This window comes from Anser brachyrhynchus (genome assembly GCF_964034855.1).
Source record: "Anser brachyrhynchus genome assembly, chromosome: 4".
Lineage (NCBI taxonomy): Eukaryota > Metazoa > Chordata > Aves > Anseriformes > Anatidae > Anser > Anser brachyrhynchus.
In genome coordinates this window covers 69,123,646-69,150,596 of record NC_137698.1, presented here as the reverse complement: position 1 = coordinate 69,150,596, position 26,951 = coordinate 69,123,646, and the positions used below count along the sequence as shown (strand labels likewise).

At 37.5% G+C, this 26,951-nt stretch overlaps 1 protein-coding gene across 1 annotated transcript; it reads left to right on the top strand.

Annotated features, from left to right (window-relative positions):
* Positions 1-893: 893 nt before the first annotated feature.
* LOC308194378 (uncharacterized protein) lies at positions 894-26,951 on the top strand. Its single transcript, XM_080590267.1, has 8 exons — positions 894-4,666; positions 5,175-5,262; positions 6,817-6,944; positions 8,207-8,263; positions 8,340-8,389; positions 10,560-10,683; positions 20,373-20,481; positions 26,480-26,951. Exons 3-7 carry the CDS (start codon positions 6,910-6,912, stop codon positions 20,461-20,463), a joined length of 357 nt encoding a protein of 118 aa, XP_080446393.1. The 5' UTR covers positions 894-4,666; positions 5,175-5,262; positions 6,817-6,909; the 3' UTR covers positions 20,464-20,481; positions 26,480-26,951.

Genomic DNA, 26,951 nt, shown 5'->3' with positions numbered 1-26,951 from the left:
GGAGAAAGTCCTTGTTCTCCAAAACTTAAGCTGTTTGTCCATCCTGCCAGAACATAAACCAAGACAGATATATCTATATTAAAACAACAACAATAACAAAGAAAACACAGCATGTGTTGAACTACCTTCCTCATTCTAGTCATCTGTGCAGCCTGCAATAAACATTTTTTGAGACTACTTCTAGAAGTGTTAGCCTAACCATAACAACAGTACATGCAAATAGACCAAAGTTATATTTTCCATTTTTTTAAAGGTTAGTATGTCTTCTAAGCCATATTTCTCACTCTGCTTCTCCAGACATCACAACTTAAGAGTTTCAAGGTTGTAGTACACACTGAAGACTGGTTTGTACCTGAAAACTCTGAAAAACAATATTTTCACAATTTCATTGTCGTTCTAAGTTTCTGAGGTATGCAGCATCCATAAACTTAAATACATAAAGGTCTAATTTCCCAAACCCGTTGTTCCTAGTCTGAGCTCAAATTATGATTTATTATTCTATTAGATTTTTAAAGTAATTACTAGCTCTTATTATCACTCCCTCTCCTTTGTTTCTGAGGGTTAGAAGATCCAGCAATAAACTGACTTCTACTTTTCTAATTCTCTTTGTTTCTACTCCTGTCTTTAAACCTAACCCTCACTGTAGACATAAACACAACCCCAGGCTAAACATATCCATTATCCCTCCTCAGTGATCTTTAGTTTTTCAAGTATGCATCATACACCAGTGAAATTTCACTAGGGAAGTTTAATTTCCCAATGTATAATATACTACAATGAAAGTCCTAGGTTGCAAACCTCCATCTATTGAAAAGTAATTCCATCAGAATATTTTATCATCGATACTCTAGTCTGTGCTCTTGTGATCCGAGTAACTTGAATTCAACTAACTTTCTGCTTCTTACTTCTCTATACTTAAAAACATGGAAAGGTCTTACACGGATTTAACAGAACCTTAAACATAATCTCAGGATCTCTATAAAGACCAAAAATGAATGTAGCTTTAGTGTCTGCAGACCCAGACATCACCATTTATCATAATTTTTCCTGTGCAACGTGCTCTAGGTGATCTTGCTTGGCAGGGGTGTTGGACTAGATGATCTTCAGAGGTCCCTTCTAACCTTGGCCATTCTGTGGTTCTGTGATCACTTTTGTAAGAGGGCAGTATCTGACAATATATCTATTAAAATCATGAACTCTTATTTTTCTAGATGCCTATCCAGTCAGTAGTGCAAGATTAAGCCTGAGCTAGACTTAGTCAGTAACAGTTATAAAATTGATTTAATTACTTTAATATCATATACCGTTGTCTCTGCTGAGAAGACTCATCAGTGCACTGGGCAACAAATTATGTCCTACTGCTCCTCTTTAACCTAACTCCTTTAACACGTCCTTTCTTGTATCTGTCTTGGTAAAAAGGGCATGTACACTTGTCTTTCACTTCTAATTTAAATGATCTTAGGAAATTCGTATCTAGGAAAGGCAAATAATTTTGTAATTGTATTATTAAGTGGTTGAGTCACCATCCCTGGAGGTCTTTAGAAGACGTTTAGATGTAGAGCTTAGAGATACAGTTTAGTGGAGGACTTGTTAGTGTTAGGTCAGAGGTTGGACTAGGTGATCTTAGAGGTCTCTTCCAACCTAGATGATTCAGTGATTCTGTGATCTTTTTTTTTTGAGGCCATTCTCCTTTTTAGTAAAAATAGAAACTGCCTTTTGACAGACCTTTTATCTTCTTTGAGCTAATATAATAAATAGATCCTTTGTGTTCATATAAATTTGACAAGTGTGTCCAAACTGTAAAGCGAATGATAATTGGCTCTTGTCTATATGTATATCTATATAGTTTTAGTCCCATTCAGAAAGATGCACTACAAAAGTCAATGAAAGATTTGGGGATGACAAGCAATTGTGAATCCTACATTTCTTGACTAAGAATAGTTATCAGGCCTTTATTATATCTGTGCTATAAATGCTCTTTTCCTCATTTACAAGAAGATTAATCTAGATGTCCAACACTGTTTAGTGGTTTCGTAAATTAACCACATCATAACAGATATCTTTGACAGATTCTCAACTAACTTTTTGTTCCTACCCATTTGGAAGAGAAACAATAGTGTTACACATTTCTAGAGAATGTAGTACCAACCTAGAAAAATAAGGTCAGGTAATGTCTAATTCAAAAGTTTACCCAGTTATAGATTTCTATACAGTTGTTCTCATCTATGAAATCTAGCATTTTATACTATTTAGGCAGCTTTTTTTGAGTAGTCTGCTTTATATCTGTAGTAACTTCACAGTTCCCTGATTATTAAATATTACAGAATAAAAATATGAGAATATATGAATGGGTCTCCAAATAGTCAAGCTTACCTGTAACTTCATCTGTGATACTATAGTACCTTTACACATACCAAGATAAGTCCTGGTGTATTGGGGTATTACAGTGGGTAATAATACAGTTTTGGTGGTAACCACTGTAGATCTCACCCCCCTGAGCGTCTTGAATTTTTCTCTTGGTTTTGTGTGTTAATTAATAGAGTTTATCCAAGGCCTGATATAACTAAAGATCCATCCAAATGTGAAAATCAGCTGTTATTCTGCAGGAGAGTGTACGTGCTCTTTAAATGACTAGATTCAGTCCCAGAGCAGTGTAAGAAATGTGATAGAAGGGTAAAACTGGCTCAAAAGTATCTGTCTATCCTATTCTAATGATGGCTGCAAACCAAAGCTCCCCGCGGTACACATCACAGCAGTTAGCTATAGACTGATCTTGTGAAGAAAACCACAAGTGTACCTTAATACCACTGCAGTCTTGCTGGCTCTGCTTGGCTCTGCAGGATTTTATTTGTATTTAGGATTAGGTCTTAACAGTTCAAAAGCTTTTTGGCCATATAAAGATCCAGGTCTATGCTGGTAAAACACACTTGAGTTAATATTGGGTTTTAATAGCACAGGAACCTTTCAAATCAAGACGGCTTTGGAGTTTCCCGATTGTCTTTGTTCAGTGACCCAAAACAACATCTATGTCTGGTGTTTGCTTCTCAGTATAGATCTGCAAGCACAGAGGGATCCTATTTCTTGTTTTACTTTCTTTTAGTAACAGAAGAGAGAGCATCTTTCTGGACCTTACACACGCTTTTTCATAGAGATGTATAGTTCCTTATATACTCATTTGCTTTACATTAAAGAGCACTTATTCAGATTTGCTTTAGGTTTTACAGGGCTGGAAAACCTAAATCATATCTGGACTAACTGAGCTGAAATCTCTCATTGAAGATACAATCCTGTTTGTCAAGGGATTAAGCCTGTTCCTTCACTGGGTTCTGTTCTGTAAGTCTCTGACTTATGGAAGATTCTGTAAGAATATATATTCTGGTAAGATTCAGCTTCTAGACATAAATTTTGACTACTTCAGCCAGGTTACCAGTAGCTGGATTCTTTTGATGTTCCCTTCAGGAGTCTGCAACAGCTCACAGTGATAGGACGTCACAGCTGTCTGAAATGCATTCATTCCACAGAAGGCCTGAAGGCTTACATCTGTACCTACAAGAGCATTGTAAACCTTCCTTCTCTTTGCAAACTCCATTTGACGAGCAGCCCTCATCACAGCATCTGTCTCTCTGATTCTCTGCATGGGTGACTCTCAACTCCCTGTCTAAGCAAACCCAGATAATGTGTCCTTTTCCAGTCTCTGACGTTTTGGGTCTGCTTTGTTCCATGTCTGAATCATAGGAAAACTGTTGTGTGAATGAAGCTTTTTTTTTTTTACTTGATCCATTAAAGTTAAATTAAGCTATGCAACTGTTTTCTTTTTCTGAAACAACTTCTTTTATTTTCCTTGGATTTAATTCTGTGCATTCAAGCAGGAAGTTAAACAATGTCAACCTGAAGAAAATGAATCCTATAACACGCAGAAAAAATAGACAGGGGAAATGGTTGTTATTACATTAACATCTTACCTATGTCTTTCATGGAATTACTGGAACATCAAGGAGAATTAACCAGCTTGAAATTTATTTTTAAATGTGCTTTCTCATAAAGTGTATCATTTCTCCCATGCATTTAATTTTAGTGATAGAAGAAAACAAGTGTTGGGATAATGTTATTGTAAAACATCTCTCTGGAGTAGGTAATTCTTTTATGTGTTAACAGTTTTCTATCACTATTATCTTGTTGAAATTGCTTCCTTAGCTAAACTGTTTAGGGCTGTTGCTAAAGATGAACGTATCAAAACCAGGTTATGAATTCTGCCCTTCTAGAAGAGATCATTCTGTCTGAATCAAGTGAACCTCGAGTTGTTTTGGGAAGAAATCTACTACTTATTGGCATTCTTATCTGTTTGTGTTAGTCCTCCTTACTACAGCTCTAGATGACTTCAGGCTGCTGTGGTGGATTCAACTTTCCTTTTTATCCAATTCCCAATGAATGCTTTTAGGGGCTCTTTCTTCATGACTGCTGAGGTGATAATATGGATCTTGTAGTTGGAATCTTGACTTGTTTTAATGAGTGGGAGTTTAGGGACTGAATAAGCTTGAGATCTGGAGTGAGAGACATTTTCTCAAGCACTCATATCAGAATCCTGGAAACCCTCATTGTTTCGTGATCCTTTTGGTACCACCATGGACTTTACTATTCTGTTGTGTGACTGCTTCAATTTTTAATAGTAAGTATATAGGTAAGTTTTTTAAATAGAGATTGTGCTGTAAATTATTAGTATAAAATAAACAGTAAGTGCACAAAAACCCACCCCACAATCAAACTAATTGCTGACAGGTGTCTCACCTGCCAGTGAAATGCAGCTGCTCTCTGAGGTGGAGCCTGTCAGTGCAACTCGTGTTTTGGTGTAGTGCAATAGAAAATGCAAGAACAGTTTAATGAAAGAGAACATGGAATAACAGAAAGGATTCTGAAAAATGCCAGGTGTCATGTCCTTGAATACCAAGTGCTGCATTATTCTCTCATAAAACTATAACAAATAATTGACTGGAACTCTGTTCCTTCTGAATGATCCTTTGGGGAATTCAGCAGTGCAGAATAGAAACAAACCTGACAGATGTGCTCCTTTACTTCAGGTTTCTGTCAGAGCAACTGTATCTTTTTTATTGGGAACTTAGTCAAGGGCTCCTTAAAGGTATTTTTGCCGTTTAACTTGATCCTTCTTTTTCCTGCAGAAATGTAGGACAGGAATCCTGATGGCTTCTATGTTGCTGACTGTCACTATGAAGCGTGACAACAGGAGGTCTTCAGTATTGAGCAAACGTATGTGTTTTTATTTGGCTATGTTGCCACCTTGAATAGTTTCTGTCTCTTGCTTCTTTTGCTTTTTCTTCCTCTTCCCATCTAACTTTGGCTATATCATTCCTTGTTTAGATATGTTCATGAGCTTCCTTCAAATTCTGTTATTGTCACAACACAACTTTTCAAGTATAGCTGCATAATGCATGCCTTCATCCCTTTATTTTCCTCCCATTCCCCCTTCATTGCCTATATACTTTTCAAATTTTAGCAAGCAATAGCTATACCTTTCAAAGCTTATTTGAACTGCCACACTCTTCTGAGATGCAGAAGGAAGAGTTGTATGTCACAGTTCTGCATTATTCAGATGTAGCTCGACATCTTTTTAGTATCTGTTGAACCATACAATAAACATTTTATTTTCTGGGTATTTGTTGTCAGACCTCCCACAGTGGGGCAGCAGTAATTTTCAAGTTACTGTTATGTGGGGGTTGAATTTTTGGTGAGCAGCCTTCAAAGCTGGCTTGCCATTTCAGAGTGTTATGAGCTCTGGCATGAGCACTCAAGAGTGTAAAAGGAGTAGTTTTCATTCTAATTACTGTTCCTGAAGTTTCAGCTGTTTAGGCAGAAGAAGGGTCATGGGAGCTGTAGAAAAATGAGCCAACTAAACAGATGGGATCTTCTAGTCCAGCTGAAAGAAATACTCTTCCTCCAGAAAAGACAAAAGATTTTAGAGCTAAAAAAAATTCTACATCACCTGCTATGTTTGAGATCTTAGTGCTTCACAATAAGCATCAGAGAAATTCTGCAAGGAAGGAAAAAACACAGTTCAGTTAGGATTTCACAAGCCAAACACCGATTTTTAGGGTGTCTTGTTGTCCATATTGGCTATGAGGCATTCAAATGAAAAATATCTAAGTAGCAGTGGCTGGATGTTTGCTTGGGCGGAATGAAACAAGAGGACAATAATTGTAGAGGGAGATGAGATTACACCAGTCCCAAGAATGAGAACACTTCTAATCTTTTTTTTAGTTTATAGTGCTATGACAGCCTGAAAAATAATGTACAAGCCAGAGAAAAAGACTTGTTTCTTGCCTGATATATATGCGGTCCAAGTAGAGACATGCTGTGGAGGAGTGCAGGTAGAGTTGCACTACAGAGCAAGAAGTACTGAACAAATACAAGATAACTGATCAGTGTGAGCTATGAGAGGGATGACAAAGTGACTTTCTTTGCTATAGTCTGAGTCAAAAAGCAGGAAGGGAGGCAGACAAACCTGCACAAGCTGGAGGCATCCTGCTGTTGTACCCTGTTGTTTCAGTTGGATTCTCCTGCTTCTGCAAGATGGACTAACAACAAAGAAATCAGTGTAATTGTCAAGAAAATTATTTTTGGTGGAAAAGTGCTTAAATGAAAAGAATAGTTCTGCATAGTGTTAAATGTAGCATAACTAATATTAAACACTACAGATGACATATTTACCAGCCAAAAATATAAATAAATGGAAATCTAAATGTGAGCCACTTAATCATTTCTATTTGTTGTTTTTTTCCTCTTTTTCTTTTTTTTTTCTCCTAGATAACATCCAAATAAAAACTGATCAGGAAAGATGGAAAAGTAAAGTGAACAATCCAAAATGTGCTGACCTTGGGAGCGAGAAGGAAAATCCAAATGTGCCTGTTCACTGGTACAAGGTTAGGAACAAGGTACACAAAAGGAAATGGAAGAAGTCTTCAGGGTTCCCAGAATGAAATTTGAATGTCTGTCTATTTCCATCTGTACTAGAGGATGTTGCTGGAAGATGTGGCCACTAATCATCTTTGCTGTAACACAGCAGTGGAGCCTGAGCTGGAAAAATGCTGTTGTTTTTATACCTCCATTTAGAAGACATTGGTTATCTGCCCAATTAAACCAAATGCTAATAAACCTAATTTCTCTAGCGTTGTCTTAAGTGGCACATATCTATAAACATTTATTACACTGAATTAAGTGTAATAAGTGGGCAATGTTCACTGTGACCTCGATAAAACCTTTTCAAACATTCTGCTTCCAGGCTGCAGTTCTGCATGCTTGGTCTGCACAAAATGTTTTTGGAAGGGAAGCATAGGTAAAAGACCATTTAGTATACTTCCAAGAGAATAGGAGTTATTCATTATCCTGCCCTCTCTCTAAATATACCCAGCTGGGTATATAATCCTTATTTTCCCATCATGTACTATAGACTCTTCTGGAATCTAATACTAGCAGATACCATTTCTCTTAAGATTAACAGTAAAGTTCATTTATCAGAAATAAATATTGAGCAGCTAGGAAAATTTGCAGTCAATACTTATCCAAAAGGAAAGTAGATTTTATTTTAATTGGAACAAAATTTTGTTATAGATTGTGCATTGTTAAATACCTTGCAGTACATAGACTATTTACAGCCAAGGCAGAGTAATTAGGTCATGGCCCAGGGTTCCTATTCGTCCTCTGTTTTGGGTAGTATGTTCTCCAGAAACATCCTGTTATTTATTTTATTTTTTTTTGAGGAATTTTGAATTCAGATGTATTTATTGACTTTCCTTGGTTGTATGGATTATTTGCAAGTGAGTCTCCAACTTCAATGGAGAATACAAGAATCATGGAGCAGGAAATACTGAAATACATGTATAAATTGAAGCCAGACTTGATTGACTCCTTGTCTTCTTGGAGTTGATTTTAACCTATTAAAATTCATAGGGGACTTCCTTGCTATCACCGTATCATAAATCAGTTTCAGAAAATAGGTCTTTGCACCCTTCTTAAAATTAGAGTTAGTGATAAGATTTGACTCTTATTTTGCTGTAACAGAGCATTTGATCACATGGGATTATTTCTGTTCCATGCCACAGAAGAGCCATGAGGGTCAGGCATGAGTAGTCGTGGTTTAAAGTTTAAAGTAAAATCACCATAATTACTTTTAATAATCTCTTTACACTTGTTGCAGCACTGACAATATCAGCGAGGAGACTGTCAGAAAAATACCGTCTGTGAGAAAGAAAAGGTAAGTTATTTTTGCACGTCATAGCTGGCAACTATAAAAGAAAGGTAGAAATCCTTATCTTTTTTTTTTTTCTCAGCCCTGACAGCTGGACAGAAAAGCTGAGTCATATTAACTGGCTATTGGCAGGTAAAACAGATCAGGTCAAGCACATTCCATGAACTACATCAAATGCAATTAATCTTCACAGAAACTGTAACTTGATTTTTAAGAGCATTTGGACTTAATAGTGAAAAATTTAGACTGCTTTAATCTACACCCATCCTGTCATTTATATATATGGGTCCTTTGTTGCAACAATTTTCTCTCCAGGCGTATGGCTGATCCAATACTTAAGAAGTTCAATTCCTATGTTTTTTACCTGTGAAAGTGCAAGTTCATTTCGATAAGTTGTACTGGTTGCCTAAATTATGGGGATCTCAGAATGCTGTTTGTATTCATGGGTGGGATGTTCTCTTCTGCTCTGCATGCTAATTCTGTAGCCTGGTTTTCCTTCCTTTTGCTGTAGGGAGCCTTGTGTTGCTCCCTGACCTGCGTGTGTCTACACTGCGTTCTAGTCTCCGTCGTCAGGCTTTGTGTGTATGTGTGACTCTAGGGACCTAATCCAAAGACATTAAAGTCAGATGGAATCTGCTTGCTTAGATGGATTTGCGGTAAGGTCTGGAAGGCCCATGCTTACTCCCAGGGAAGGGTTAAACAGCTGTCTCTTAGTCTGAAAGTGGGCAGGATATACTTCTACTCTGGATTAATAAAAAAGCAAATGAATCTAATGTAGAAGAGGACTGAATAATCGATGGTGCACAGAAAGACATGCTGGTGCTATTAAACATGACCACCAAAGATGACAAAGATAATCATAACATTTTATGTGAATAACATCATCAGGAGAAATGTAGAGCCAGAGGGACTGGCATCATATCTACTTCTTACTCTTTGTGTTCAGCTGCTACGCCATAACATGCCAAACACAGCTCTGGATCTACATTTTGGAGTGGCTTGGAGGTGAGCTTCCCAGTTCTGAGTTCTTTTCAAAAAGATTGCCTGTTGTTTCTGGGGTGATGCACAAGAAGCAAGCAAATAAATAAATAAAGGGGAAGTGAATCTCTTAAGATTTATTTCTTCAGAATAGTCTTTGGCCACAGGAGGGCAATACTGTTCTATAATAAATTTGACATGCTTTACTCACTGAAAATCTAATTTGCAAACAGGTAGCTGAGAGGAGAATAGGATTGATCGTGTTTAACAGTCATTGAAGTCATATTGATCAAAAAGCGGATTTACGCCTTAAGCTATGTTTATAAGTGTCGACCAGCTAGTGCTCCCAACACGGCTGTGAATTTCATCTTTTCAGGAGAGCAAATTGCAGCACAGACACTGAGAGCTGCAATAAGATTTAAGGAACTGCTGCTTCCCTTTCCTTGGTTTAAATTGCTGCTGGTGTATGCCCTCCTTCCTACCACACTGTGAACTGGAGACCAGACCAAGAGGTGGCACAGGCAATGCAATAGTAAGTATGGCAGCCCCTCATGGCGCTGGTGGAGGGTTCTTTGCCCCTTGTCCTGCAGCTGTTTCAAAATGCCCTAGAGACTTTAACTGAGCACAGTAAGAGTGTGTGACTCTTGCTAATACTGGTAGAACTATTTAGCTGAGAAGCATGGGTCTCATTTTTCTTTCTTTGCTTAAGAAAGTTTGAAAATTCTTTGTTTTGCCCAGAGGCCGAGGGCATGTTCTTCTGTATTAAGATCCAGACATAGGAACAGGACTCTAACTTGTTAGGTTATTAGGGATAGGATTAGTTGGTTTACACTGTCTGAGAGTTTAGTGTGAGGATGATGTTTGTCAGAGAAATTAGATGTTTCTGTGAGTACCTTTGGGCACTTAATACATTACTTAAGTACCATACATTACTTCAAATACTTAAACATTAACATGAACATAATTTGTAGAGTTTGGTTATCTCCTGAATTTGTCTGGGTTTCTCCTGAGTCTGGAGACAGTCAAACTCCCAAACTAATAGAAAAGAACAAGAAGGCTTCTCAGGGCAAACTCTCTCATCTATGTTATTAGTATGTCAGGAAAGGTCTTCAAGAAAAGTTGAAATCATATTAAAAGTTAGAAAAGCATATTTATGAAGGATAGATTGCCAGCTTCCAAGCTAACCTTTTAGGTCAACTGGAAATGAAAATGTTTCACGGAATGAATGATCTACTACCCTTTTAGCTTCTGTTTCTGAATAAAGGCTCAACGAGGTCCTGTTTGGAAGGACAATTCTTCTGAGTTTTTTTCTTCTGTTTTTCAGTTTGCAGTTTACACAGTATGTCTGACATGCCTGCAAAAGTGGAGACCCTTGCCCTTACCTTCTCTTTAAAAGTTGTTATATTTCCTCTGAATGTTTTTAAGGAAAGAATGAACAGTTGTGTAAGGTATGTCCTAAATGCAAATTTCTTTTTTGTGGTATTTTAATTTTTTAACTTTTTTTTTGTTGGTTTGTTTCATAATCCAGAACATTGTCTTTTGTTTTGCTAGAATAAATTTTATTGCTTTTATTTTTAATCTCATCTAACAGGAACCAAAGCAAAACTGACATTTTTGATACATTTGCATTGGCAAAGGGGTAAGGAACCCAATAAAAATTGTAAGTTCTTTGCAATGCTTGTAACCCAATTTGGCAATTATCTTCCAAATTGTTGAAATCATTTTGGGAGCTGGTATTGTCAAGTGCTGAGAAAAAGAATGGAATTCCTTCTGGAGAACAACCACCACTCTCCTTCAGACAAAGGGCAGGCAGTGATGAAGAAGGCCATGAGGTGATGAAATTAAGTTTTACCAGTTGAGTAAGAGGTTTTTTGGGGTGGGCGTGGGGGGGCTTAGGGGGGAGAATCTACATTTTGCAGTTGAGACACTTAGATAAGACTACTTTTATTCTTTTAACATGTCACTTATTTTGTATATACGGTGAAGATAAAACAGCTGGAGTCAGTCACCCACCCAAGTCAGTGGTGGCATTTTTGTATGTACTTGGGTAAATCCCTTTCTCAGTTACCTTCACAGTCCCTTTTTCTACTTGAATCACTGTATTCAAAGTCCCCTACACGACTTTAAAATCTCACCCTTAAATATTGAAGATGAATTAGATTAGCGCTTCTTTGAGTCACTGAGTGTCAGTTTTCTAACACTCAAAATGTGTGAAAATGGTCTTGTTAAAGATGATTTTTGTTACTTTCTGAGATTTTGTCTACTCTCTGCTACACATACATTGTATTCCTAGATAGATCTACACATATTGACTCTTGGAGGAGTCAAGTGTCAACTGAATGTCAGAGAAATTGCCTTTACAACCAAATCTGTTAAGGTGTGGAATAACCTCATGAAGAAAGCAAGATACTTTGTGAACTTTAGTGTGAACCAACCAAAACAACAACGAAAACCACGGATAATGTTGTCCTCCACGGGGATGAAGAAAGTGGCTAAGCATTGATAGTACTTTTCTACTTAATTAGTGTTTATCATTTTCTTCTGCTTTTTAAATAATTCACAATGAATATTACTTCAAAGGCTGATTTCTATCCCACTTCTGAATGTTAATAGGCAAAACCAACTTCTTTCATTCTTTTTACTCTTTTGCTTTAATAGTATCAACTTATTTTTCTGGCTCATCATGGAAATATTTACTGATTTAGAGGCTAAAAGAGACCATTAAGATGGGCTCATCTGACCTCTTGTGCAAACCAGACCAGAGAACTGAACTCCATAATCTGAGCATCAATTTTTCTTGAGATGAAGAATGTGTCTTTTAGAAAGACAGTACATTTTATTTCAAGACTTTCAGTGACAACAAACTCACTATATTATCTGGTAAGTCTTTGGAATGCCTAATTAGCTTCACTTCAAAATTGTCTTCTGTCTAGCATGGATGTAATTAGCATCAGATAGCTGCTATGGAATCTAGATGTGTCTGTTTGGTTGCTCAGGAGAGAGCACCTGAGAACAACAAAGAATAGTTTGTCTTGTTTCTCCTGGATCCTGATGCCTTTAGCAATCTAGTTGAACTATCCACAAACATTTTTGGTGTAAGCTTGGAAAAACCACACCCAACGTTATAGTCTGGTGTTTGGGGGTCTATGTTATGAAGGTAAGTAGGTCAGAAGTGTGAGAGGTGGCAGAATTCACAAAGGCTAACGTTAGCCAAGACGGTCCAAGTCTCTCTCTGTCATCAGTGAAAATAGAATGGTAATTCCTTCCAAGCATCCAAGTTAGAATATTTAAAGACCTTGCAGGAGACTCTATAAATATTCCATAGTTCCATAGTGTCCATATTGTACACTTCTTTTCTGAGAGGTTTAATTTCTTGCATCTTTTATTTATTTATTTTTTTGGAGTCCTTTGGCTATATGTGGGGGGACTGTTTGAAGAAAATGTCCTTCTGAAGAGAATGGATTGACTTTCATTGGAGAATCTGTCAATAAAGAAAAAAATGATTCAAACATGAGTTAAGAGTAGCTTTCTTGTCTTTGCCAGATGAATTCCTAGGTGGGGGTGCATAGGTTCTTGTTTACAGTTGTACATTAGAGGATAGTTGTGTTGATGTATGTCAAGGACATTGAAAGTGTGTAATAATCAATTACATGAACTAAAATTTCCTCTGACCTCAATCTGGAGGGATGCTGTGTACCGTTTAGTAAGGCTATTGTTTAGTGAATATTTTTTTTTTCAGTTTTATTGTTGTGTTCGTTTTTGTCTTATGCTTTCATGTCATTTGATGATGGAAAAGCACAGTATGTGTGGGACTGTTCCTGAGCTTTAGAAAGCACAGTCACATTTCACTCACAAAAAACATTGTGACATTCAATCTGAAGAAAAATATTGTTCCTAAACACTGGGGCACGTGAATTACAGATTTTTGTTGTTACAAAGAAGAGTGTGCTCTAATCAGTTAACTGTTCAACACAACCCAACAGCTTAAAGGAGCAGAGAGGTTTTCAACAACACTGCCAGCGCACACTGGAGGGACATGATTTTTCTTTTGCTTCCAGCTTTCCCAGAACTGCTGATATTTTACACCAAAAACTTCTCATGTCTCCTATTCATTATTTAACAGGATGCTTTTTAAATCTTACGTAGTCGCTAAAAGTTCCAGAGCAGTGATGCCTTTGGCTATCTAATGTATAGCTCTTAATTTGGTTCTCGTTTTGGATCACACATAGAACCATACAGGCTGACAACTGCTGTCACCCCAGATAGATCACAGAATCATAGATGAGAAGAACCCCTGAAATCTGAAGTGGAGGAAAGTTATCATAGAATATCCGAGTTGGAAGGGACCCATGAGGATTATCAAGTCCAACTCCTGCGTCCCCAAAGGACCACCTGAAAAATCAGACCATGTGTCTGTGAGTGTTGTCCAAATGCTTCTTGAACTCCAGCAGGCTCAGTGCTGTGACCACTGCCCTGGGGAGCCTGTCCCAGTGCCCGACCACCCTCTGGGTGCAGAACCTTTCCCTAACACCCAGCCTGACCCTCCCCTGTCCCAGCTCCATGCCGTTCCCTCGGGTCCTGTCGCTGTCCCCAGAGAGCAGAGCTCAGCGCCTGCCCCTCCACTCCCCCCGTGAGGGAGCTGCAGGCCGCCATGAGGCCTCCCCTCGGCCTGCTCTGCTCTGGGCTGAACAAGGCAGCTCTGGGCTGCCTCAGAGCCTTGCAGGGATGTCACAAGAGTCCTGGAATAATGGGTGCTTCAATATGAGACACAATTAAGGAGAAATAAATAAAATTGACCATTTGAATTGGTATAGATATTGAAGGATGCGTGTTCAGTTGCCAGCTCTGTGACAGACCTGCTATATACCTTTATCAATGCCTTTCCTAAGTTTTTCTCTTACCCGCGGTTGTCTGTTTAAAGGATGAAACTTTTGGGATTGGAGCCCTCTGATGTGATTTGGTCAGGCCTACTCTTTGTTTGTGGCTTCTAGGTCTGTCTATAAAATAAATACTAACAGGTTGCTCTGAGGCTTTAGAGAGACACAACTCTGTATACTCTTGTACAATTGATTTTTTTTCCAGGTGTTATTGTCATCACAAAATGATGCAGCTAATCCACCGCTGTGTGAAAGGCTGCTCCTTGGTGATATACTGCAATAAGGGGTGCTTATTTCTATTTGTTAGTTATACTAGGAAAGCCAAAAAAAAAAAGAGGAAAAGCAGCTTAAGTTTTTAAACCTATTATGCAGTATTCCAAAAGGTCAAGTTGCTTTTCTTTTAAAATACAATTTAATTGAAAATGGACAGTAGCCTGGATCTTCTTCAGGCGTAATGAAGCAGGCTATTGATATGCACCATGAGTCCCTGATTAAAATCAGAAGGCTAGGAATGTTCAGCCAATTAGGCAATTTGTGAGACATTGGCCCAATTAGTTTGGGACCATGGAGAAGCAGGTACACAGTAAGATACTTTGTGTATTCCCTGTAAACAAACAAACAAAAAAAACTCTACAAGGTGCTGAATGATGTCCAGGCTAATAAAGCCAATTAATTGGCTGAACTCTCTTACTGCTCTTTATTTTGCCTCCAGAAACATTTCTCTGTAATAGAAATTTACCAAGTAGGTAAACATAACATTAGGGAAGCACAAAGTGGTTTTTGTTTGTTTGTTTTATTTTTTTATTTTTTATTTTTTACCTCATAAAAGGAGATAATTCTTCAACTGTTTTATATATTAGGATTTTGCAAAGAACTGTTTCAGAACATGCCTTAAAAATGAAAAAATCCAAAGACGCTGGTGAAATTCCTTGAATGAGATTATCAGTAGAATTCACTTTATAGCTTTTCTATGAATTACAGGAATGATATGAGCAAGAAATTCCTTTTCTTGCTCTCCATTGTTGTTTTCTGGTTGTGCTGCATATGCTGTATCTGCAGACAAAGTAGAAGTTACTCATTTTTGCCTACTGAAAATAAGCGAAAAGGGACAAAGTTACGTTTTCTGCAGAACATAATATGAATACGTATTTTGCCTATTAAATATGCCATAGGATGTCTGAGACCATTAAAACTTTCCTGTCTGGAGACAAGCGGAAGTTTTAGAAATGTGAGGGTTTTTTATGTGGGGAAAACACAAAGGCATCCCAGCACAAACAGTTTAGGAAGAGGTCTACATCATCTCCAAGATTATGTTGGCTTTATTGACACCTGAATTATTGCTGTGAGATATTAATGAAAAGACTAGAAACCGAGAGCTTAGTTTAATATCTGGAAAATCCTCTAATTCTGTGTTGTGAATATAGCAGTTTCTGAACACCTCCTTTTACAAATCCCTGGTTAAAAAAATGACTTTCTTAAAGGAGTACAGAAGCTGAAGGACTTTTGGATCATCTTAAGCAGGAAATATTCACTGTAGAATATGATTACAATTACATACAGATAACTCTCCATGCATTTCAGGTTCCAGTTTTGTCATGTACAGATCCTTGTGAAGTACAAAGACACATCCAATGATGTATTATTTGGTAAGAATATGCCTTATCATAGATCTACCCAAAGTACAGAAAAATCTATCATTAAGTTTGCAATGCTGGAACTATTTATTTACTTAGTTATATTTAAATAGATGTATTTTATTAGGGAGGAAGGAAATGATTAATTAGCTCTCAGCTAGGAGACATGCACAGGGTATTCATCAGATTTGCCAAATTGGTCACAGCTGCAATTGTTTCTAAACTGAAGAAAATATTGTTTGACACTGGCAAGTAAAGATAGAAAAGTTTCCTTAACTTTGTTAGCAATTCAGTCTCCCTGAAGGAAAAAAGTACATTGCAGAGGCTTTAACCAAAAATCAAAGCTTCGCATTGTTTGGTTGGCTGCTGTTACAAAACACGTGCTTCACAGCTCTTGAGTGTTTGAAAAACAGGTTGATTTAATCATTGACTCAGGGGCTTTATTCACATGAAAAAGGGAATTAAAGTTCAGCTACTTTGTTGTGGACTAAATATTAATCCCAAGGTGACTGGTACTGAGGTGCCTAAGAGATAGCACTCAATTACTGAAGGTGTTGAAGGTTTTTTGGCAGCCTGGTGCCTATTCATTGCACTTGTGCTGAACAAGGAAGCAACTGGAACAAAAAAATAACAACCACAAATCCTTCAGGGAATGTATCAAGTCAGAATTAAGTTTACTTCTTTTGCCAGCCAAAAATTTCTGGTGGAAAGTGTGATTTCCGTAAGTAATGCAGCTGCACAGTGAAGTCTGACGTTGCCTATGAGGTGTTTATGTTACTAGCAGCGGCAGTAAATTAAGGAACATTTACCTACGGCCCAGTCAGCTGGAGCCATTGGCAGTCTGTACAGAGAACAGCATGGCTTTGCTGCAGCTAGCTTTGTGCTGGAAAGTTTCCCTTCAGCTGTAGTCCATGAGAAAAGGCAGTTTGCAAGGAGAACAGAAACGTTCGCTTTGCAGAGGTGTCCCGGCCTGAATACAGGGCACAGCTCTCAATTCCTCCTGTTGCACTTCACTGTATTTAAAGTAATGAAATGCTTTCTAGGCAAATAAGTGTGAGAATGAGTTTATAGCCTCCAAGCAATGGTATTCCCCTGAGAAAGGTCAGTGCTAGACTCCAGTCACTGAATACCTAATAGAAAATACTGAGAGCATGTGTTGAGGAAGGGGCTCCTTTTTCTAAATTTTCAATTATTCCTTCAAAAGCCTAGACTTAGTAAGAAGATCTGAGGAAGCCCTTCTTTTCTAAAGAAATTGTAAGCGAGCAGTGCCTTAGGGTATCTTCCTGCAGAATTAGGAAGGGAAGACAGATTACTTACAGCTTAGGTGTGTACTGACAGAGCAGTGAGCAAACAGGATCATGAGAGAGTGCACCCTTCTCTGGTTCAGCTTTGTGATTTGACTGGTTTTATTTGGGAGTCTCGGCCATACTGCAAGTGGGACAGGGAGTGGGCTGTGCTACCTTGTGACCTGAGTGGGGCTAAGACCTGGGATGGGTATGTGGAGAGAGTCCTGGCCATTTTGGGCACCCTCGGGGTTAGATGGAAGCCGAACGTGAGTTTTGAGGGGCCAAATTTTGGAAGGAGGCACCTCACTGATGCAGTCCCAAAGGAGATACAGGGAGCCTGTCACAGATTGGGTGAATTGCTCCACAATCAATAATAATTACTATTTTTTTTTTTCTTCTACCACATATATACCAACTAATTTCAAACTTATTATTCTCTTTTTATATTGTCTGCAGCTCAGAAAATTTTGGAAATTTTTGTTGTTGTTCAGAAAATCAGAATCTGTCTATTTGTAGAGTTAAATTTGTATTTTGACCAATTTTTATTGCTTATTTCCTAAAGGTCATGCTGTTCTCACATGATGTACTGATTCTCTTCAGTATAGTGTCCAAATTTTGGGTCACCAGGAGACTTCATTGACATATTTTTCTTTTAGTTGGTATCCTTTATGAAAACATTATCTGACATCAGTCCCAAGACTGATTCTTTAAAAATTCCAAGAAGTAGAGAGCTGCCTTCACTGTCAGCACTTGGCTTTCTCCAGTTCCTTACTTAGAATTTTTGCCTGAATCCTTAACTCTTGATTTTAAGTCAGTACTACTGGCTTTACACCATATACAGTGCTTTACTGAAAGATCATATCTATTCTATATCTTATTTTGTAATTTTTGGGTCTTAACTTTCAAGCCCATATAATCTCTTTTTCTTTAAAAGACACCTGACACTTACCAAGTACTTTATGCTTTACCTTGATTGTAGTCATAAGCTGCAAAAGAATGCCTGTGATTATTTATCGAAGCTAAAGTGTTCTTCAAAGCAGAAACTGCATCTTTTTCATGTAAAAACTGTGAGTTCAATCAACCAGATAATCATGTTTAGGGTTATGATAACAGATGCATAGCGTCTATGAGTCACTCATATTTTTTTTTCTGTCAGATCCAAAATTATAGCTCACTTTTGATAATTTGTACTCCAGAGTCATGCCTCCAGATGAAAAAGGTGAAGGAACAGCATCTGAAAATGAAATACCATGTGGAGAACATGACAATTCGCTTTTCCTGTCTTGGAATTAGAGTTTAATTACAATCAAAGAACTCTTCAACGTAAATTGCAGTTGCAGATTTTACAGCCACATGTGATGGTTTATGTCTTGCAAGTAGTTTCATGGAATGATTCGCATCAGTATATACTCAATTTGGTAATAATGCTTGTCTAAGAAAGGGCTCTGACTGAGATGATGGGCAATGTTTTTGAAATCTCTAGGGCTCTGCTAGTTCTGAATTTGTTTTTCCTCCAGTTTTCAGATGTGTTATTGTCCCACAGCTGTGCAAGTCTGGGAGCAAATGTCGGCTTTTCACATTTCTCAATCAACCTCAGTGGAAAAATCAGAAAGTGCAGCTTTAATGAATTGTCATGGCAAACAGTGCAGTTTCTCTAGTCGAGTAGTTCACAAAATTTGCACACTGTGTCCATAAGAAATCTCCATGCTTCTCTGGACAAAATGATATTGAGGTATACAGATAATTGTGTTACACTGATAGTAATCTTGTCCTACTTCAATATCACATAGTTTTACATTTCTGTGATAAGAGAGTTGTTTAGGATACACTAGTTTCAACTGCTTGGCCAGCTGGAAATGTTCCAGCTGTGGATTTAGGGTCTTAACTATGCCAGATGATGGGTACATCTGAAAATGTCCTCTTTTCGAAAAGCCAAGCTCCTTTCAGTATAGTAAAGAAAATAATCTAAGCCAGAGAAGGCTAAGGAACAAGAGGGAAAGCATAAGCAGATGCAGGTAAGATTAAAAATAAAATGCAAGTATAATAACCCTGATGGATTGGTTGCATGTAGCAATAAAGGTATAAATTAATACATTTTGTTTCAGTCTCAGATACAAAGGAAAAGTAAATTTTCATTTGCATGTTTTACAAAATGAATTGTAACTAATTTCATCTGGTCAATTTGAAGCTCCTTTCCCCCCCTCTCCCAGTTATGGGACAGAAATCCAGGACTAAATGTTTTGTTTCCACTGTGCTTTTGATTTCATCTGAATCTGTGCTTGCATAATATCATTAATAAAGAGCTATCCTATGTATATGAAAGGCATTGTCTTCCTATTAAATTCATTATACACCTGTATTGGTGAAATTGTATATATAAAGCCTAACGTTTGTCTTTACCTCATCTTCAAAAATGGGCTAATACTTAATTCTTTTTGTAAGGTTTGGTGAATAATAATTTAAGGGTACTCACTTGTGGATCCTCAACAAAAAAGCATAAAAGTTGGTTAGCCCCTGTGCTGCATTTAAATTTCCTCTGTTGTTTAAAAATCTCAAAGCTTTTTATAAACATTGTCAGTTGAATGTTCAGAATGTGGGGAATTGCAGCCTGTTTGCCTGAAGGCTATTTCAAGGGAGAGCTCGTGCCCAGCATCTTGTCTCATTCCCTCCAAGCTGGGAAAACACCCAGATACCCCAAATTCTACCCCTCTGCTGCCTATCATAAAGCGGTGTTTTCTTCACGTGCCTTCAGAATAGGTGTGCTCTGTGGTCCACCTGGTCAGTTTTAAAGTTGAATAATTTTGCTTGGTCTCTCCTTTCAATGAACATCTCCAAAAGGACTAGTATCATCAAGATTGCCCTAAATAACTCCAAACCGATAAGCACAAACATAACGTGATTTGGAAGCTCCAATTTAAAGATTGCTTTAATAGCTTCAAGCTGATCACAGCCTTTTGCAACTACTTGTTGTATGTTAGTGTACAACAAATATAAGTGCTTTCCTATTTCTTCACCCACCTGTTTTACGTGAATGCCTCTTTACAGCAATTATCTTTTATACAAAAGCAATGCATTTCAATGCCCTTACTTCAGCATGAAAGAAAGAGAAAACATGCCAGTATGAACGCTTACATTGTCACAGGAGATGCTGGAATAAGGAGTTTGATTTAAGCCTATCAAACAAATCTTGTTTTAAATAAATCTTTTTTTTTTTTTTTTAATTCCTTGCAGACTTTATGCTCACTTCAATTTACTTCAGAGCAGGCTGTTTAGTAGTAAGTGACATCATGTCGGAGAGGTCCTCATACAAACATAAATGATTGTTCTCTGTCTGCCACAGGATTTTGAAAATACCTGTGAAAAATTTGAAGGGCATCAGCAGCATTTTTGAGAAGAGAAGGGTGTTAATCACGCATAGCAAATCCAACTAGAAGCTCTCTTCTGTCTAGGTAAGTGACCAGCCTCGAATTGGAGGGGAGGACCAGAAAATGTACTGATATCATGAAACTACAGGGTTTCTTCAGGAAGGTGAAAATGCCATACAGACAGCTTTTAAAACACTATATTGGCTTTTTAAAGAGGATTCAACAGTGTTGAAAATGAGATATGTGAATGGATTGCTTTTCCTGTGATGCTTCAAAACCACAGTTTTCAACCCTTTGACTGGAACAAACCTGCAATCATTTTGCTTCCTTGTTGGGTCTATGACTGTCAGATGTTCTTTAAAAAGACTATTTGGCAGATTTATGAAACAACACATATAAAAAAATCCTAAAGGTTTCAGTGTAGTGTCAGATTGCTATGTAAGCTACTGATCAAATGGGCTATTGCAAGCATTTCATGGCACATTGTGCTGTCTTCCATGGTATCTTTCTGAGTCTAAAACTAGACCCTTGGGGAAAGATTCAGGTATGTGTGTTAATATTCTCTGCTCATACAACAGAAGTTTCAGCAGTCGGGCTGAACCTGCTTCCATAGCAGGTTTCAGAGCCTGTGTTCAATGTGGCAAAAATAGGTTGCTGACACTTTGTATGCACTAAGAGATGTTGATTTTACAGAAATATTAAGTGAATCCATTAATCTGTTATGAGCAATTGCCCTCCTGGTAAGTCATACATTTTCCCATTTATTGTATTGTGTCCTAGCCAACTATTGCCCTTTCAGAATAACGTGCCAAAAATCAGCTCAGGCAGAAGTTTACAACTCACAGAAATGGGGCCTATTAAATTCATAAGAGCTTTGGAAACCAACCTATACAATTCTAAGTACATCAGAATTCCAGAAAGGGAACAATCATTATAATTTATGTTATTACTATTCAACCAGACAATAAATGAGGCCTCAGATATATTTTAACTCTTCATAAGGTTTTAGACTGTATTCTCTTTTAGATAATAGGCTTTACGGAAGATCAATATGAAAACAAATGTGCCAATTATTTACACCAAATAATTTGACTTCTGGGAATATTCAGAGATTTCAGAAGAGAAAAGTCACAGCAATAGCACATTAGATCACAAATGCTGTTCTGTGTGTAATGAAACGTTTTGTTATCATTTAAGTGTTAATGTAATTCACAGAAACGTGCTTCAATGCTTAAAATATGTACATTGTTATAGTTGCTTTTAACCAATTCAAAAAGGAAAATGAGGAATGCTTATGTCCATTAATAACTATGCAAATATGATTATAATAAAGATGTAGTTTCTAAAGATGTAATTTATTTCTTCTGACTTGGTATGACAAAGATCAAAATATATATGTATTGTTTTGAGTTTTAAATAAATAGCCCTTTTGTTGTCGTTAGGTAGAATGCAGTTGTCAAATGCATAAGGTTTAAAGCAACATAGACATTTCATGAGGTCATGCTGTCTAGTAATGTAATTTTTATCAATTCTACTAGGCAGAGTTAACAAATTAGAAAATCTCTGTGCAATATAAAATTCTTCACTCCTGTCAGTAGTTATTAATGTAATTCTGTTTACTCTTTCTCTTAGGCTTTTGAACCTCTAGCAGGGGTATACACTTTTTGCCATCTTGAGATTCAGTCAATAAATTCCCAGTGAACATCGTTATACTGTTAATGCATTTAATTATCAGTTATTTGTTATTTCTTTGCCTAAAAAGAATAGCTTATGACAGTACATTTCATTTTTTGAGATGAGCATAAAGATTTTGGATTTTAGTGGATTACACAGTGCTTTTAAAGTAAGTATTCATATAGTTTAGAGCAGTTATGAAGCTTACACTGTTTTTGGTGCACGCTACTCTATTAAGAGTGGACATATATTTTGACTCATATACTCAATCCTTTAGTTCTTCAACCTATATAAAAAAAAAAAGAAAATAGAATGTCTATGTAGATGCCAAAGCCACTTCTTACCATGAGAGACCTCTGCACTCCCTGGCAATGTGTGCTGGGTCTGGCATCAGAAGGCAAAGAAGAGGATATTTTCTATAACATGACTCTGTCCTCTCAAGAAGAAATGCACTATAGATCCACAGTGTAGAATTCACCCATTACCATTTTATTTTGTCTTGCAGAAGGCAGCAAAAGAGAAACGGACTCTATTCTGTGAGTCACAGTGGCTGCTATGCACTATTGTACTTATTCTATCACTTCTACTCAAACACTGTTGACTGTAACCAGGACTCTTCTGTCAAGCAGGCAAATAACACCGACAGGCCTGAAGCCTGGATGTTTGAGTCTAATTCCACTTAGGCTAGGTATGAGGACCACTGCTATATTTGTATGAGTATGTATTTGTTTTTTACTAAAACAACTGAAGACAAATACTGAGTAGAGTAATTTATGAATTGCTTGATGGAGTCTCCATCACTGGCAATCGTAAGTGAAGAATGGAGATTTTTTCTAAAGGGCTCTGCTTTAGGCATGGTTACATTGAGGTAAGTTTGATAGTCTACCTTATGCAGAAAGTTAGAAATGGATTTCACAAAGGTCCTTTCTGGTCTTTCAGAGTAGGAGCACCCTTTTTTTTTTTTTTTAAATCATTAAAAGCAAAACCAACTCTGCATCACTAATGAAATGATTGCTTATAATGTTAATGACTTTGGCTTGATGTCTAATAAACTCTGCCATTTTCAAACTCATTACTGATTTGCCATTTGTAACAATTTGCAACAATGAGTAACAGCATTGTCCAGGACTCCATTTTTTTTGGCTTTCTCCTGTAAGCATCCTTATGTCCTGGTGACTCCATTAACCATAATTTGAATGTTTTCAATCTGTCTGATAGAGACAACATTAATTTTTAGGTAGTGCTGAATTTTTTAAATCAAGCTGTTATACGGCATAAAATGAAATGCTTTTTAGCAATCTGAACATATCATGTCAACACAATTACAAGATTGAAATCTTGTCAGGGACCCTGCCTTCTATCAGATTTACAGTTTCTAGCTTTAGTGAAGAGAAAAAAAATTCTAGATAGCATTTCAGTGTAATGCTTGAAGTCAACTAAAGGATTATCCATCCTTCCCAAAGGGTAGACTTTCATTTGCATACCTATATCCATGCAATGTTCATTTTCAGCAAGAGCTTTGACCTTTCCTACTCTACTGACAGATGAACTGGGAGTTAGGTTTCATTCCTCATACTTTAGTTGTATCACAGCGACAGGACCGTCCAGGTTCCTAGCTGATGCAGAAGAATGTTGCAGGCTGTCGTATATACCTGTCAGAAGTTTTAATTTCGTAGTGCTCCTTTGAGTGAAGACAGATTTAGCAAAAAAAGTCCCGATTCAGAAACATCCTGCTTGATTCTTAAGAGCTGTAGGGCATGAAGTCTTCCCAAAGCTGCTACAAGTGTGTCTGTTTCAGAGCTAATACCTTTTCTGTGAACAATTTCTGCATTGATAATGGAGACAGCACAATACAAAAGGTTTGTGTTCTGAGAATATTCTAGACCAGCATCTCTGCTTTTGCAAGTTGTCAGAGCTTAAATGACTCCAGCGGCACTGTTCCAGCTTCAACAGCCTGGAGCTTTGGCTTTGTTTCTGATTACACTTTATTTATTTATTTATTTATGTTTCCCTCATCTAAACCCCCCATCTAAAAGATTTTGCCCCTTCCCAGAACCTGCAGGTGTTCAAATGTAGCTATTACAAACATTCAGCTATTTACTTCTTTACACTGAATCCTAATCTCTGAGAGGAATTCACTGCATCTTGTGGCACCCTATGTGTAGTGCAGAGATACTCTGCTGCATTTTGTTTACGGCAATGTCTAAAATTTACAGGTATTTTTTTACTCTTCATTATCACATAAACATACAAATATCCCGGTGAGTGTCTGCATGTATCTGGGATATTCAGAGCAGAAGTAATTGTATTTTCCTGCCTTTGTACTGACAAGTGTTTTGGAGGCACAGAGATTTTCAGTCCGTGTTTAGTTACCATTCAGCACAATCAGCATGTTTTCCATTTAGCATTATTTATGTAATACACCCACAAAGGCAGATATATCCTTGCTATCTGCTTCCCCACACCACAGACAGTAGTGATTAGTGAAAAAGAAAGCTACCTTCTCTTCTTAAGGGACTTTATATTCTACATTTCAGACAGGATAAAAAAGTAATAAAAACACCTCTCCAAAACAAAGAAAGAGACACAAAGACTCACTACAACCCCATTCTGTCTCAGGAACAAAACCTTGGAAAATACTCTTTTTTACCCAACCCAAAATACCACATCAGCCAAAGGCTAAAATTTTCCTGTGTCTGTCTCACAGGTAAAGTGAGTTGCCTGTTTCATGGAATCACAGAATTGCCTGGGTTGGAAGGGACCCACAAAGATTGAGTCATTGAGTCTGACTCCTGGCTCCAGTTGTGTAGAGAAAAATAATTCCTGTGTAGCTGATGGTTGAATCAGGTTTAGGTAGACCTGGAGTCAGTGGAACAAGTCCAGGGTGCCAAAGACTGGGAATACCTACATGTTTTCTATTAGCTAGTGAAATTTGAAGGAGTTCAGCAGCTCTGAAAACCAAATCATGTTTATTAAGGGCTTAAGTCCTTCTGTTAACCAAGGAAATTAGAACACTTCGCCATATTTCCTCACTAGGAAGCTTGCTTGTTTAACCCTATTCCATCTGCGACCCCAAGCTTATGTGAAAAATACAGCTCCGCTTTTTCTTAGCAGATACTTTTCTAAGTTTTTTGAAAAACCTCCAGTGATGTAAAGTCCACGGTTTTCCAGGCAGCCTCTTCCAGTGTTTAATTATCCTGAATGATAAAGCATTTTCTCCTCTGCAGCAATTTAAGCTCATTACTCCCTGTCCTATCCTCAGTGGACTTGAATAACAGTTTGCTGTCTTCCTCTTTGTTGTAGTTTTAACATGCTAGAAGACCATTAAGTTTTCTCACTCTTGCCTTCTCTATACACGACCACCCCAGTCCTTTCAGGTTTTCTTTTTTATACCTTATACACAATTCTCCTCTTTATACGATATGCTATTTACATAACATCATGTTTGCCTATGTGGTGGCAACGGGCAAATAAAGTCAAGTGCATGGAATTATTAGGAGAAATCTTGCCATTTGCCTTGTGATGTTCACGGTATGTTAAAACTGAGAGCCAACCCAAGCTGTGTCCTTTATGCATGCCCCCCATTATCCTACTTGTATCTCTTATTCTCATCACCTGGAAAAGGGCATGAACAACATGGGCACCAAGTTTGGAGAGGTATTCATGATAGTTCATACTGAAGTGCTAGGTGACTGTGAGGAATGGCAGAAAGAACAAAGAAGTGATTCAGTCAAAGAATGTCAGATAGAATTAGGTGCAGATAAATTGATGAACATAGAAAAAAGTTGTATGAACTTCACATAATGGGCTCCAAACTGGCATTAACACTCAGTGGGAAGATCAGAGTTTGTCGTGATGGAGTTCAGGGAAGGCAAATAAGAATCAAAGGCGTAATCTGACTAGAATAGAGAAGGTAAGGCTGAAAGCCACAAAATCGCAGCAGGCTTGGAGAAATAAGATGGAGACTCTTCTCTGGCTCTTTATACAAGAAGTAGGAAGCCTGAATGAAAATTATGAGAACTGTGTTCTAATCAGAGAGGAAGAAGTGATTCTTCACAGGTCTGGTTGAAGACCTTTGAACATCATTGTCCAGGATGTTGTGGCTCCTTTAGCATGAATTCAAAGGGCTTGAATATATCATAGGCACAGAGGGAGACTGGACAATTTCATGGAAGCTTCACTGACACTAAGTAAACACACAGAAAAACATGTATAGCCCAGGAATCCCCTAAACTGGATAGTTGGAACCTGGAAAATGAGGGAAAAACATCCCTGCACTGAATTTTGTATCTGTCTGCTGTGGAAACAGAATACTATGCCACGCAGATCTTTGATCTCATTCAATACTACGTTTCGTACTACCTTGATCTCATTCAAAATTTTTTTTTCTTTTTTCTTTTTTTTTTAGGTGCAACCAATATTTCTTCTTCAGAGGAGATGAATATGAAATTCTGGTCTTGATGAAGACTGTGGCAACTTTCTCACTGGTGTTAATAGATGGTCATTTAGATGGTCATTTCATTCCAGGATTTTCAGCCACAATAAATTATCCTGGAAGCAAACGCTGTAGCAGAGGAACCTGCCACGATGTTGAAATATCTGAGAAGATAAAGCAAACATCAAGATACAGCACAGTATTAGTCAGATAATCCCAAATGCATAGAACAAACATACAGAATGACAGTCACAGAGAAGGACTTAACTAGAGTAATATTTTCATTTATCAGGTTTGAAGTTGGAGGTTTTATACTTTCTCCCAAAAGTCTAGAAACATTATTCTGGAAATAACAGTTTTCAGAAAATAAAATTACTGTGACTGTACCGTGGTAATATTATCTTGTTCCTGGTTTGAATTAGACCACTTGAAATAGTCTTTCAAT